We start from the raw sequence: 15,167 nt of genomic DNA on the forward strand, positions 1-15,167 counted from the left end.
CATGTCTGAAGATGCGTCTGAGAAAGCCTTCCGTCTGCTGGAGAAGACAGACTGACTGCCAGCTTTAATCTTTCAGTGGTCTTAACAAAGGGTCTTCAGGCACATCCTTTATTTGATCTTGAACCCAAAGGCATATTTTACTCTCAGCACTCTAGATTCGATCTTTACGTTTAGGTCTTTTGCCAGCTGGAGAGACTGCAGATGAGAGAGAAGTTTAGTTAGCAACCTGGCAAAGCATGGACTCTATTTTTTCTCTAATTTCTGCTGTAGAGTAAACTGTTTTTCTTTGGTTTCTCTCTCTCTCTTCCTGTACTTTGTCATAAGTAGCTTAAATATTGATAGTTTTAGTATTTCTTGAATATTAGAAATCTAGAAATAATCTTAGCTGCCAGATTCATAAGTTCATTGGGCACATTTTTCACCTTCCCAGGGGCCTCAGGTGACAGTATTGCCCATGTGGTGTCTCTTCATTAGCGCGGCTGGCTCCCTCCTGTACCTTAAATCAGTTTTTGCACGTCTCTGACTCTACTCACCCCTAAGTCCCAAAGCTACTGTCACAGGTCTTAACCCTTTTTAGGGAGGCTCTGCACAATTGATACTGATTTCCATTTTAGTTGGCCTTTGCTCTATATCAAACCAGACCAAAATTTACAGGCTTAAGACAATGGCTTATTATGTCATAGTTCTGTTGGATTGGCAATCTGGATGATTCTGTTGTCGGTCTTGGCTGGGAGCGTTCATGTGTCTGTGGTCACCTCATAGTTCAGTGGGACTAGAGGGTCCAGAGTGTCCTCATTCAGAGATTTGGCAGTTGATGTGGGATGTCTTTCAGAGCACTTTGGCTGTCTTCCATATGGCCTTCTATTTTCCATAGAGTGGCCTGGGTTTCTTCTCAGCATTGTGGACTCTGGATTCCAGCAGGGTAAGAGGAGAAGCTGCAAGGCCTCTGAATCCTTTGTTCTGGAACTTGAATAACATTATTTTTTATTCCCATTCTATGAGTTAAAGCAAATCACAAAGCTAGCTCAGAGACAATGAGTGAAGAGGTAGACTCCCTTTCTTGGGAGAAGCAATAGGGTCAGTTGCAAGGGGCATGGACACAGGAAGGCATGGATACATTGGGACCATTGCCATAATGACCTACCACATTTACTTTTTTTAAACTAGCAATCCCATGTAATGACCACTCCCACTCCTATTCTCTCTCTCTCTCTCTTTCTCTTTTTAAGTAGGCTCCATGCCCAACAAGGAGCTTGAACTCATGACCTGAGCTGAGATCAAGAATCCAACACATTTTTTTTTTAAGATTTTATTTATTTATTTGACAGAGATCACAAATAGGCAGAGAGGCAGGCAGCGGTTGGGGGGAAGCAGGCTCCCCTCTGAGCAGAGAGCCCCATGTGGGGCTCAATCCCAGGACCCTGAGACCATGACCTGAACCAAAGGCAGAGGCTTAACCCACTGAGCCACTCAGGTGCCCCAAAAGTCCAACACGTAACAAACTGAGCCATCTAGGCATTCTTCCATATTGTCTTTTTTTTTTTTTTTAAGATGTATTTATATATTAGAGAGAGAGAGGGAGGAAGAGTGTGAGCAGTGGAAAGGGCAGAGGGAGAGGGAAAGAATCTTCACACAGACTCCCCACTGAGCAGGGATCCTGAGTGAGGCTCAATCCCAGGACCCTGAGATCATGACCTGAGCCAAAATCAAGTCAGATGTTTAACTGTCTCAGCCACCCAGGCTCCCCACCAGGCTCCACCTGTCTTTTAATGGCTTTTCTGAGAGTGCTCTCTACTGGCATTCCTCCTATTTTTGTGACCCCTTTCTTTTTGGTCTGTTCCATGAACTCCTCTTTTTATCTCTTTAATGTTAGTTTTTCTTAGAAGAGCTAACTCTCTCCATCATTTTTACCTTACAATCTCTCCATCCTTCTTCTCAGCTGCACTCACAGGTTTAATGCTATCCGTGGATGCTCCTCAAATCTGTATTCTTCCTTCCAAAACTCTCAGTACCATGCCTTTAGACTCATAAATTCAAGTGGCTAGATGTCTCTCAGACTTATCAATTGTACCTAAATCCCCCTGAACCCATCATCTAAAACCTGCTAATACATCCTAGTTTCAGTGAATGAGCTCATTACCCCTGCGATCACTCAGGTCAACCAGATTTCTCCTTCTTTTTCCAAGCTCTATCAATCTTACCTTCTAAATATTTATCAAATATCCCCCTTTCCATTCTTTTGTCTGTTAATTTAGGACATTATAACCTCTTGCCTAAATACTAACCTTCAGCTGGTCTTCCTACCTCCAGTATTTCCATTATCAAATTACAGTGACTTATCTAAAAGACAAAGAGACTATACCACCTTCCTGCTTAAAATGGCTTCTCAGGTCCTACAGCATTTTCCAAAGTGAGTTCTAAAGAACACTTGCTCTACAGAATGTTAATAGTAATTGCATAACAACAAAAGAAGTTTCCATGCTCAAATTTTTTGGGGAAATGATAGTTTAAAGGAAGTTAAATGGTTTCTTATGGAACCCCTTCTAGTAGAATATCTCAGAATTTTTAACATACTGATATGCATCAAGACTCTCTAAAAGGGAATATTGAATATTCCCACCCCCACTTCCTCACATAGCACATTTATGACGACGGGGGTAGTGCTGGCGGTTGTGGTTAATTCTAGTCGTGTCTCACAGGATTAGCTTATTATCTACCAGGAAGAGTTTATCTATGAGATCAAGTCTATATGTAAGTACAGGGTCTTTTGTAATCTGACCTCTACCCATTTCTCCAGTGTTCCATCACCATTCTCTGCCCCACAACTTGTCCTTCCTTTACGCACTCACCATGCTGTTTCTCATCTCTGTGCGTGCACTGATGATGCCCCTCTCTGCTCACCTCCTTCTCCACTTTGCTCCCCCGGACCTCCATTTCTCATTTGGATAATTATGCTCATCTTTAAAACTCAGTTGAGTTGTCATCTCTTTCAGGAAATTTTTTCTGACCCCACCCCATATCAAGTTTTAATTAGTGCCCTGTAGTTATTTTTATCCTCTCACATTTCCACCCTGTTTCACAGGTCTCTGTGTCTAATTTTCCCCTTCCTCCACTTGGCTATGAACTCCTTAAAGTTTATCTGCAGTGCCTTGGCATGGGGCTTGGAACCGAGTAGACATTCAAAAAAAATTTTAATTTAAAAATTCCATCATGATAGCATAAAAGTAAATGATAATTTTCTTGAGCCAAACCTTTTCCTGGATGGGCAGGGCTGGAGATACTATAGGTGTAATAATTATATATATGCTTTAGAACTGAACTCTGGGACATACCTTCTCTTATAGTGGGTGTCTTCCCAGGGCTATCAAGAAATCCTACAAAATGGAGATATCTATCAACAGCCTTAGTGGTCCTCGGAATAAGGAAAGCTTGGCCATTGCCCCTCTACCCTTTAGAATCTAGCTTCAGAGTTCATGTGCTTTATCTACCCACAAGTTATGGGTGGATGATTTTCCTATTTCCTGGAAAAGAAGCTGGTGGGTAGATGACTATTACCTCCAGAAATAAGTAGCATGAATTCCTTGTTTTTCTGTAGTGACTAGCATCCTTACAATTGCAAAACTTGAGAAAATATGCTAAGTGCAGTGGAGTTTGGAAACAACATTTATAAACATGGGTAAGCAACCTTGTCAGCATCGAGGAAGTAAGTTTAGGCAGTAGTCTTAGAAGGTAACTTTAATCTTTACTATTAGTGGCACCTAAAAGGTGTGATTTTTCTCCTGAATTTTGCTGGGTGGTTGACACAAGAATACTTATATTTATAATTATATTTATATATAATACTTATATATAATTTATATTATATTTATATATAATACTTATATATATTTATATATAATACTTGTATTTATAAGATGTTTTATAGAAGCCTCATGGTAATCACAAAAAAAAACATACAGTAGATGAAAGAGAAAGAGAAAGAAATTAAAGCATACTACTACAAAAAATAAATCACAATGGATGTTAATGGGGAACAAAGGAACTAAAGAAACAGAAAGCAATGAACAGAATGGCAAGAAAAGTCCTTATCTATCAATAATTATTTTAAATGCAAATGCTTAAATTCTCCAATCAAAATACAGAATGGATGAATGGATTTAAAAAGCCCAGATCCAGGCGCCTGGGTGGCTCAATGGGTTAAGCCTCTGCTTTCGGCTCAGGTCATGATCTCAGGGTGCTGGGATCGAGCCCCGCATCGGGCTCTCTGCTCAGCAGGGAGCCTGCTTCCCTCTCTGCCTGCCTCTCTGCCTACTTGTGATCTTTCTCTCTGTCAAATAAATAAATAAAATCTTTAAAAAAAAAAAAAAAACAGATCCAACAATACACTGCCTACAAGAGACTCACTTAAGGCTTAAGGACATATATAGGCTGAAAGTGAAGGTTTGGAAAAAAGATTCCATGCAAATGGTAACCAAAAGAGAGCAGGAGTGCCTATAGTTACATCAGTTAAAACAGACTTTAAGACAAAATTGGTCATAAGAGACAAGAAGTTCACCATACAGTGGTAGAGGTACAAATATATCAAGATATAACATCTGTAAATATATATCCCTACCACTGGAGTATCTAAATATTTCAAACAAATATTAACAAAACTCTCTGCCTATTTGTGATCTCTCTCTGTCAAATAAATAAAATCTTTAAAAAAAATCTTTTTGTTTATATCATTATAAAGATGGCATAAAACTAGAAATCAATGGTAAAAATAGAGAGAAATCAATAACAGGAAGAAAACTGAAAAATTCACAAATGCGTAGAAATTAGACAGCACACTCCTGAACAACCAATGGGTCAAGGAAGAAATTAAAAGGGAAGTTAGAAAATATCTTAACAAATGAAAATGAAAACACAATCTATCAAAACTTACAGGATGCTGGAAATGCAGTTTTAAGAGGGAAATTTATAGTGATAAATGCCTACATTAAGAAAAAAGGAAGACCTGAAATAACCTAACATCACACATCAAGAAATTAGGAAAAATAACAATTTGTTTTTTGGGCCCATTTTTGTGGGGCTAAAGTTAATAGAGAAAAGGAAATAATTAATCTTCAAATATAAATAAATGAAATAAAGACTAGAAAGATAATGGGAAAAAAATTAATGAAACTAAGAGTTGGCTTTTGGAAGTATAAGCAAAATTGCCAAAACTTAACTAGAATAATCAATAAAGAATGAGAACTCAAAATTATAAATAAGTAGGTGTGCTTGGGTGGCTCAGTGGGTTAAAGCCTCTGCCTTTGGCTCAGATCATGATCCCAGGGTCCTGGGATCGAGCCCCGCATTGGGCTCTCTGCTCAGCGGGGAGCCTGCTTCCTCCTCTCTCTCTCTCTCTCTCTGCCTGCCTCTCTGCCTACTTGTGATCTCTGTCTGTCAAATAAATAAAATCTTTTAAAAAAATTATAAAAAAGTAGAGACTATACAAACTGACATCACGGAAATACAAATGATTGTAAGATGTTACTATGAAGAGTTGTAAGCCGAAGAACTAGATAACCTAGATGAAATATATAAATTCCTAGAAATTTAGAGTCTACTAAGACTGAATCATAAAAAAAGTAGAAAATCTCAGCTGGGGGCGCCTGGGTGGCTCAGTGTGTTGAGCCGCTGCCTTCGGCTCAGGTCATGATCTCAGAGTCCTGGGATCGAGTCCCGAGTCGGGCTCTCTCCTCAGCAGGGAGCCTGCTTCCCTTCCTCTCTCTCTGCCTGCCTCTCTGCCTACTTGTGATCTCTCTCTGTCAAATAAATAAATAAAATCTTAAAAAAAAAATCTCAGCTGACCAATAATGAGTAAGGAGATTGAATTAATAACAAAAACCTCCCACGATCCTCTTAATAGATGCAGAAAAAAACATTTGACAAAATACAGCATACTTCCATTTTTGTTTTTATTTATTTATTTTTAAAATTTATTTATTTGTCAGCGAGAGAGACAGCAAGAGAGGGAACGCAAGCAGGGGGAATGGGAGAGGGAAGAGCAGGTCCCGCCAAATGGAGCTGGATGCGGGGCTGGATCCCAGGACCCTGGACACTTAATGACTGAGCCACCCAGGTGCCCTTTCTTCTTTTTTTAAAAAAAATTTTATTTATTTATTTGAAAGTGAGAGAGCACAAGCAGGGATGGGGGAACAGCAGAAAGAGAGGAAGCAGCAGGCTCCCCACTGAGCAGATAGCCAAACGTGGGGCTCAATACCAAGACTCTGAGATCATGACCTGCCCTGAAGGCAGATGCTTAACTTATTGAGCCACCCAGATGCCCCTACAGCATCCTTTCCTGATAAAAAAAAAAAAAAAACCCTGAAGAAAGTAAGGATAGAAGAAATATACCTCAACATCATAAAGGCCATATACAGAAGACCCACAGCTAATATCATACTTAATGAGGAAAAACTGAGAGCTTTTACCCTAAGATCAGGAACACGACAGGGGTGTCCTCTCTCACCACTGTTGCTCAACATAGTACTGGAAGTCCTTGCCTCAGCAATGAGACCAAAAAAAAAAAAAAAAAAAAAAAAAAAATCAAAGTCACCCAAATTGGCAAGAAAGAAGTCAAACTTTCAAACTTTCAGACTTTCCAGATGACATGAAACTCTATGTAGAAAATCTGAAAGACTCCACCAAAGAATTGCTAAAAGGGATACGTGAATTCAGCAAAGTCACAGGCTATAAAATCAATGTACAGAAATCTGTTGTCTTTCTATACACAAATAATGAAATAGCAGAAGGAGAAATCAATCCCATTTACAACTGCACAAAAAAACCATAAGATACCTAAGAATAAACCAAACCAAAGAGGGGAAAGATCTGTACTCTGAAAACTATAGAAAAGTTATGAAAGAAATTGAGGAAGACACAAAGAAATGGAAAAGCATTCCATGCTCATGGATTGGAAGAACATTGTTAAAATGTCTCTCCCGCCCAAAGCAATCTACACATTCAGTGCAATCCCAATCAAAATAGCACCAGCAGGGACGCCTGGGTGGCTCAGTTGGTTAAGCAGCTGCCTTCGGCTCAGGTCATGATCCCAGCGTCCTGGGATCGAGTCCCACATCGGGCTCCTTGCTTGACAGGGAGCCTGCTCCTCCCTCTGCCTCTGCCTGCCATTCTGTCTGCCTGTGCTCGCTCTCTCTCCCTCTCTCTCTCTGACAAATAAATAAAATCTTTAAAAAAAAAAAAATAACACCAGCATTTTTCACAGAAGTAAAACAAACAAACCTAAAATTTTTATGGGACTACGAAAGGCTCCAGAAAGCCAAAATAATGTTGAGAAAGAAAAGCAAAGCTGGAGGCATCACAATCCCAGACTTCAAGCTCTGTCACAAAGCTGTAATCATCAAGACAGTATGGTACTGGCACAAAACAGGCACATAGAGCAATGGAACAGAATACTGAACCCAGAAATGGACCCACGACTCTGTGGTTAGCCAATCTTTGACAAAGCAGAAAAGAATATCCAATGGAAAAAATACAGTATCTTCAACAAGTGGTTTGGGGAAAACTGGACAGCAACATGCAAAAGAACAAAACTGGGCCACTTTTTTACACCATATTCAAAAATAACTTCAAAATGGATGAAAGACCTAAATGTGAGACAAGAAACTATCAAGATCCTAAAGGAGAACACAAGCAGAAATCTCTTTGACTTTGGCTGTAGCAACTTCTTACTAGACACATCATCAGAAGCAAGGGAAACAAAAGCAAAAATGAACTATTAGGACTTCATCAAGATAAAAAGTTTCTGCACAGTGAAGGAAATAAACAACAAAACTAAAAGGCAACTGACAGAATGGAAGGAGACATTTGCAAATGACATATCTGATAAAGGGTTAGTATACAAAATCTATAAAGAATTCATCAAAATCGGGACACCTGGGTGGCTCAGTCAGTTAAGGCCTCTGCCTTTGGCTCAGGTCATGATCCCAGTGTCCTGGAATCGAGTCCTGCATCAGCCTCCTTGCTTAGCAGGGAGCCTGCTTCTCCCACTGTCTGCTGCTCTCCCTGCTTGTGCTCACAATCTCACTCCCTCTCTCTGACAAATAAATAAAATCTTTTTAAAAAATAAAGAACTTATCAAAATCAACACCCTCCCCAATAAATGATCCAGTTAAGAAATGGGCAGAAGAGGTGAACAGACATCTCTCCAAAGAAGACATATTGATGGCTAACAGACACATGAAAAAAATGCTCAACTTCCCACACCATCAGGGAAATACAAATCAAAATCACAGTAAGATACTACCTCACACCTTTCAGAAAGACTAAAAATTAACAACTCAGAAAACAACAGATGTTGGTGAGGATGTGGAGGAAGAGGAACTCTTTTGCACAGTTGGTGGGACTGCATACTGGTACAGTCATCTGGAAAACAGTATGGAAGTTCCTCACAAAGTTAAAAATAGAACTACCCTATGACCCAGCAACTGAATTACTAGGTATTTACCCAAAGAATACAAAAATGCTGATTTGAAGGTGTACATGCCCCCCAGTATTTATAGCACCAATGTCCACAATAGCCAAATTATGGAAAGAGTCCCAATGTCCATCAACTGATGAATGGATAAAGAAAATGTATATATATATATATATATATATATAATGGAATATTACTCAGCCATCAAAAAGAATGAAATCTTGCCCTTTGCAATGATGTGGATGGTGCTAGAGTGTATTATGCTGAGTGAAATAAGTCTGTCGAGAAAGACAAATATATGATTTCACTCATATGTGGCATTTAAGAAACCAAACAGATGAACACAGAGGAAGGGAAGGAAAAATAAGAACAGATAGGGAGGCAACAATAAAAGACTTCTAACTACAGAGAACAAACAGGTTTGCTGGAGGGGAGGTGGGTAGGGGGATGGGACAAATGTGTGATGGTCATTAAATAGGACATTTGTTGGGATGAGCATTAGGGGTTATATGCAACTGATGAATCACTAAATTCTACTCCTGAAACTAATATTACACTATGTGTTAACTAACTCAAATTTAAATAATATCAAAAATAAAAACCTCCCAACAAAGAAAAGCACAGGACTAGATGGTTTTACTTGTGAACTCTAATAAACATTTTTTTAAAAGATTTTATTTATTTATTTGTCAGAGAGAGAGAGAGAGAGAGAGCACACAAGCAGGCAAAGTGGCAGGCAGAGGCAGAGAGAGAAGCAGGCTCCCTGTTTAGCAAGGAGCCTGATGTGGGACTCTATCCCAGGACCCTAGGATCATGATCTGAGCTGAAGGCAGTGGCTTAACCCCATGAGCCACTCAGGCATCCCTCTAATAAATCTTTTTTTAAAAAGATTTTTATTTATTTATTTGAGAGAGAGAGAGAGAGAGAGCGAGCAAACAGGGGTAAGGACAGAGGGAGAGGGAGAAAATCTTAAGCAGATTCCCTGCTGACCATGGAGCCTCACATGGGGCTCAATTTCATGACCCTGAGATCATGACCTGAGCCAAAAATCAAGAGTCGGACACTTAACCCGCTGAGCCACCCAGGCACCCCCCCACCAAACGGTTTAAAGAAGAAATTTATGCCAATCCCTTCTCAAAGTCTTTCAAAATATTGAAAGAAGGGAACACTCCCAAACCCAAATAAGGACACTACAAGAAAAGATAAATAAAAGTCAATACCCTTGAAAAATACAGATGAAAATTCTCAACACAATACTAGCAAATGAAATTCAACAGCACATTAAAAGGATTATGAACTGGGGCATCTGGGTGGGTTAGTGGGTTAAGCCTTTGCTTTCGGCCCAGGTCGTGATCTCAGGGTTCTGGGATGGATCCCTGCATCGGGTTCTCTGTTCAGCAAGGAGCCTGCTTCCATCCTCCACCCCCCACCTGCCTTTCTGCCTACTTGTGATCGATCTCTCTCTGTCAAATAAATAAAATCTTTAAAAAAAAAAGGATTATGAACCATGATAAAATGGGATTTATCCCTGAGATGCAAGGGTGGTTTAATATCTATAAATCAGTCAAAAAAGGGCTCCTGGCTAACTCAGTTGGTAAAGCATAAGACGCTTACAAATCAGTCAAATACCACATTGGTAGAATGAAGGATAAAAATAATATGATTTTCTCAATAGATGCAGAAAAAATTCCACACCCTTTCATGATAAAAACTCTCAGCAAATTGTGTACAGAAGAAATATACCTCAGTATAATGAAGACCATATGCAACAAACCCACAGCTAACATTATACTCAGTGGTGAAAAGTTGAAAGCTTTCTTCCAAGATGACAAACAAGACAAGGATGTCCACTCTTACCACTCCTTTTCAACATAGTAATAAATGTTCTAGTCAGAGCAATAGAAAGGAAGGAATAGAACTGTTTGCAAATGACATGGTCTTATATCTAGAAAACCCTAGGGGGCGCCTGGGTGGCTCAGTTGATTAAATGGCTGCCTTTAGCTCAGGCCAGGATCACAGAATCCTGGGTTTGGACCCCAGAAGAGAGCTCCCTACTCAGCAAGGAGTCTGCTTCTCCCTCTCCCTTAGCACCTGCCCCGACTCATGCTCTCTCGTTCTCTCACTCTCTCTCAAATAAATGAATAAAATCTTAAAAAAAGAGAAAAGCCTAAGGAGTCCACCAAAAATTTAACCAAGGGGGTGAAACTATAGGCTGAAAACTGTGACACTGATGAAAATTACTGAAAAAGACACAAATAAGTGGAAAGATATATTCATGGATCAGAAACATTATTATTAAAATGTCCATATTACCTAAAGCCATTATAGATTCAATGCAATCTCTATCAAAATGCCAATGGCCCTTTTCACAAAAATAGAATAAACAATCCAAAAATGTGTATGAAATCACAAAAGAACCTGAAAAGCCAAAACAATTTTGAGAAAGAACAAAGCTAGAGGCATCACACTTCCTGATTTCAAATTATACTACAAAGCTGTAGTAACCAAAACAGTATAGCACTGGCATAAAAACAGACACACAGACCAACAGAGCAGAGTTGAGACCCCAAAATAAACCCATGCATGTGTGGTCAACTAATATTTGACAGAAGAGTGAAAAATATCAATGGAAAAGATAGTGTTTTCAATAATTGTGGGAAAACTAGGTATTCACATCCAAAAGAAAAAAATTGAAACTCTCTCTTACACTACTTACAAAATTAACTCAAAATGGATTAAAGATTTAGATATAAGATTGAAACCATAAAACTCTTAGAAGAAAACATAAAGAAAAAGGTACTTGACATTGGTCTTGACAACCAATTTTTAAAATATATTTCCAAAGACACAAGGAACAGAAGCAACTGCAACGAAAAAAGCTCCTGGACAGTAATATAGTCAACAAAATGATAAGGCAATCTATAGCATGGGAGAAATTATTTGCAAACCATATGTCAGGTAAGAGGTTAATATCCAAAAAATGAAAGAAACTCATAAAAGTCAATTAAAAAAAAACAACACAAATAATCTGATTGAAAATAGGCAGAGAACTTGAATAGACATTTTCCCAAAGAAGACATGTGGTCAACCACATGTAAAGGTACTCAACTAATCATCAGGGAAATGCTAATCAAAACTGTCACTACAGAAATTGATATAAACATTCCTCAAAGAATTAAAGCTAGAACTATCATATCTTCTAGCAACCCCACCTCTTGGTATATGTCAGAAGGAAATGATAATAGGATCTCAAAGTGATCATGTGCTCCTGTGTTTCTTTCAGCATTATTTTCAGCATTATTCACTATATCAAAAACATGGAAAAAAACCCAAGTGTCCCCGATAGATGAATAAAGAGAATGTTATCTATTATCTATCTATATATCTATAACTATCTATTATCTATCTATCTATCTATCTATCTATCATCTGCCTATCTAATGGAATATTATTCAACCACAGAACAGCCATCTGTGATTTGAGGATCTTATGCTAGGTAACATAAGTCAGACAGAGAAAGACAAATACTGTATGATTTCATGTATGTGTGGAATATAAAAAAAAAAAAAAAAAAAAGCCAAACTTATAGAAACAGAGCGAAATGGTGGTTTCCAGGGGTTGGGAGGTAGGGGAGTGGAGGAGATATTAATCAAAGTGTACAAACTTTTTTATAAGTTATAAGATGAATAAGTTCTGGGGCTCTAATATACAGCACGGCGACTGTAACAATTCTATATTACATACTTGATTGTTGCTAAGAGAGTGGATCTTCAATCACACACAATCACACACAAAAAAGTTGTAATTATGTGAGGTAATGGATGTGTTAACTAATCTTGTCATGTAACCATTCTGCAATATATACAAGTGTATAAATCATCACATTGTACACCTTAAACTTACACAATGTTATATGTCAACTATATCACAATAAACCTAGCAAAAAGGAAACAAAAGAACACAATTTACTTTTCTCTCTTGGTAGTTTTTTAAGAGGGTGAGATGATTAGTTAATCTTTGAATTGATACTTTGCACTATCCTGATGCAGAAAGATGATGCTATGATGCTATTTATATTACCAAAGAAAACTTTTTGACTTGTACAGATTTGGAGTTTCTGAAGCTAGGAAACTTGGTATCTTTTATTGCATCCAGGATAGGACTTTGCAAAAAATGAATATTCAATAAATATTTAAATTGAATGAATTTAGGGTTTTTTTGCTGCTACAAGATTTTTCTGGTAAAAGTATATTTTCCTATAATGAATTCAATAATAATAATGAGGCCTATGTAAAGGTAAAGCAGAATACATTATGATATATATATTTTTGGTCCTTTTTAATGTTTGTTCAAAATTGTGTGTTTAGAGCAGCTTTGAAAAACAGTGTAATGATGGAATCCTCAGTGTAGAGGCAGCCCGGATATTAATTGGTGCAAGCAAAAGCTATTGCCCCACCCAAGGAAAGTAAGTATAATACTTCTTAAATTGTTATTTCCAGAATCAAATGGCTATATGGTATAAAAAAAAAATCAAACTGAGAGTTAAATATCCAGATTGATCAATCTATTTATTTCACCTATCTCCATCCATCCATCCATCCATCCATCCATCCATCCATCTACTTATTTTTACTTATTTACATTTTTCCCTGGAAGGTCCATAACTTTGGTGTCATTAGGAGATTCTGGTGGAAGATCTGACTACAGTGTAATTAGATAAGAGACTAGGGGAGCCATGAAAGACAACCTATGTAATTTCATACACTGTTGTACTTATCTTTTCTTTATATCATATTTACTAAGTTACTGGATAGGGTAGGTAGGGAAGCCTGGAACCTGCCATTAGTCAGGTGCAGCCAGGCTTGAAGGAACTGATCCTTCTGATGGACCTGGGAGATACAATTAAATTTGATGGGAAAAGTTCAAGTGTCTTGGAGATATGTCTATATCCGGTCATAGTCCTGACAAGCATTCGCTAATGGGTGATCCAAGACAAAGTTTGTGGGGGCAACAATGACAGGAAATCCTGCCACGTGGTAGTCAACATTTCAACAGTCTGATAATCTCTCTGGGAGATCTAACATCAGTTCCTAAAGTTTGGGAAGGGTAGGGCCTTCAGGGCCTTGGAGAGGCTGGAGCTAGGGAAGGCATGACAAAGGGGAGCTTGATTCTGAACCCCAAAGAACTGGTCTGGAGAAACTTTAATTATGCTCTATGTCAAGTCAAGAATGGTTCCAGGAACAGGCAGCAGGAGTTTCCTATACATGACCATTGGGTTGATAGATCGATACAGAGTTTCAGGACAGAGCATTTTTAATATATATTTTAATATAAAAGGGAGTTCTCTTTTTATATTTACCCAGAAGTATAGCACTTGATTTTTATTTTAACATATATGTATATTTTTCTCTGTTAGATTCATGAGTATTTATGATGTTTCAACTTATGTAAGAGCTAGAAGTTGGCTTATGAAGTTTAAAAACATGTTAACTGTCTTGGAATATCATAAAGATAAGGCACCTCTTTTTCTGTATGTGTAAGTACTATAAATCTTTAATAGCAATATATCTAAAAATATCACCGCTTCTACCCTGTCAGTATTGATTACATTAAGTTTCCTTATTAAAAAAATTAACTAATATTATGGTCAGCCCTTTTTGATCAAGTGGTGAGGGAAGGAGCAGAGCACTTGCATCTCTCTCTTTGTTGAGTTGTTTGAGCGACTTTTGTTGATACCTCTGTTAGGGAGTGAGTAGGAAAGGAGAAGCAAAGACTGGTCATGTTTGGACTCCTTTAAGTGGTAATTGCCATATCTTAGGGTCATAGTACAAACTAGACTGCTTTCATGTTCTTCTGGGTATAACATTGAGCAGGGAGGGGAAAGAAATATCAAACTCATGGCCTATATTTTCCACTCCATTTCATCTGTGCCATGGGGCAGCTCTGTTGATATCCCTAACTAGGAAAAACAACAGGGCCTTAATAATACCTGTAACCAATCTTCCAAATTATTGCAAGATATGGATTTACTTAACTTGTGAATTTTACTTAACTTATTATGAGTTGTGAACTTATATGCTTTTTAGAGCAGGAAGACAAAGTTTATCTATTAACAAAAGATATAAAAATGAGAAATACGAGAAAAATTCATGCTACTAAATTTTAAGTGGGCGCTGACATACCTTTCATAACAAATCCTGATAATTTCTTAACTTTTCCCCATGTATTAAGTTTAAAGAGAAATATAAGGAATTAATATAGGGTCTTAACATATATGTAGATAACCACTTTTTATTAGGCTCTACTTAGGATGGATTGGAAAATTAAAAAAAAAAAAAATACAGGGGCACCTGGGTGGCTCAGTGGATTAAGCCTCTGCCTTTGGCTCAGGTCATGATCTCAGGGTCCTGGGATCGAGCCCCGCATCGGGCTCTCTGCTCAGCGGAGAGCCTTCTTCCCGCTCGCACTCTGCCTGCCTCTTTGCCTACTTGTGATCTCTCTCTCCGTCAAATAAATAAATAAAATCTTTTTAAAAAAAAAAATCATGGTAATTACTGAATAGAGTATTTTTTCCTGTTCTGACTTTTAAGTGATGCTGATGTTTTTCTCTGCATTTATTTGTTTCTTGCTTTTGTTGAATGAATCTTTGCCTTGTTTCTTCTGTGCAATTAGCCTTGATTTTTAAAAATGCTCCCCATCC

General features: G+C 38.1%; 1 protein-coding gene across 1 annotated transcript in view; it reads left to right on the forward strand.

Annotated features, from left to right (window-relative positions):
* SLC9C2 (solute carrier family 9 member C2 (putative)) overlaps positions 1 to 15,167 on the forward strand; it is a 101,216-nt gene that overhangs the window by 45,453 nt on the left and 40,596 nt on the right. Inside the window, exons 14-15 of the mRNA XM_044267389.1 lie at positions 12,835 to 12,932; positions 13,884 to 14,003. Coding sequence (XP_044123324.1) covers positions 12,835 to 12,932; positions 13,884 to 14,003 — 218 coding nt within the window. The remainder of the gene's footprint in view (positions 1 to 12,834; positions 12,933 to 13,883; positions 14,004 to 15,167) is intronic.

The sequence above is a fragment of the Neovison vison genome, chromosome 10 (assembly GCF_020171115.1).
Source record: "Neovison vison isolate M4711 chromosome 10, ASM_NN_V1, whole genome shotgun sequence".
Classification (NCBI taxonomy): Eukaryota; Metazoa; Chordata; class Mammalia; order Carnivora; family Mustelidae; genus Neogale; species Neogale vison.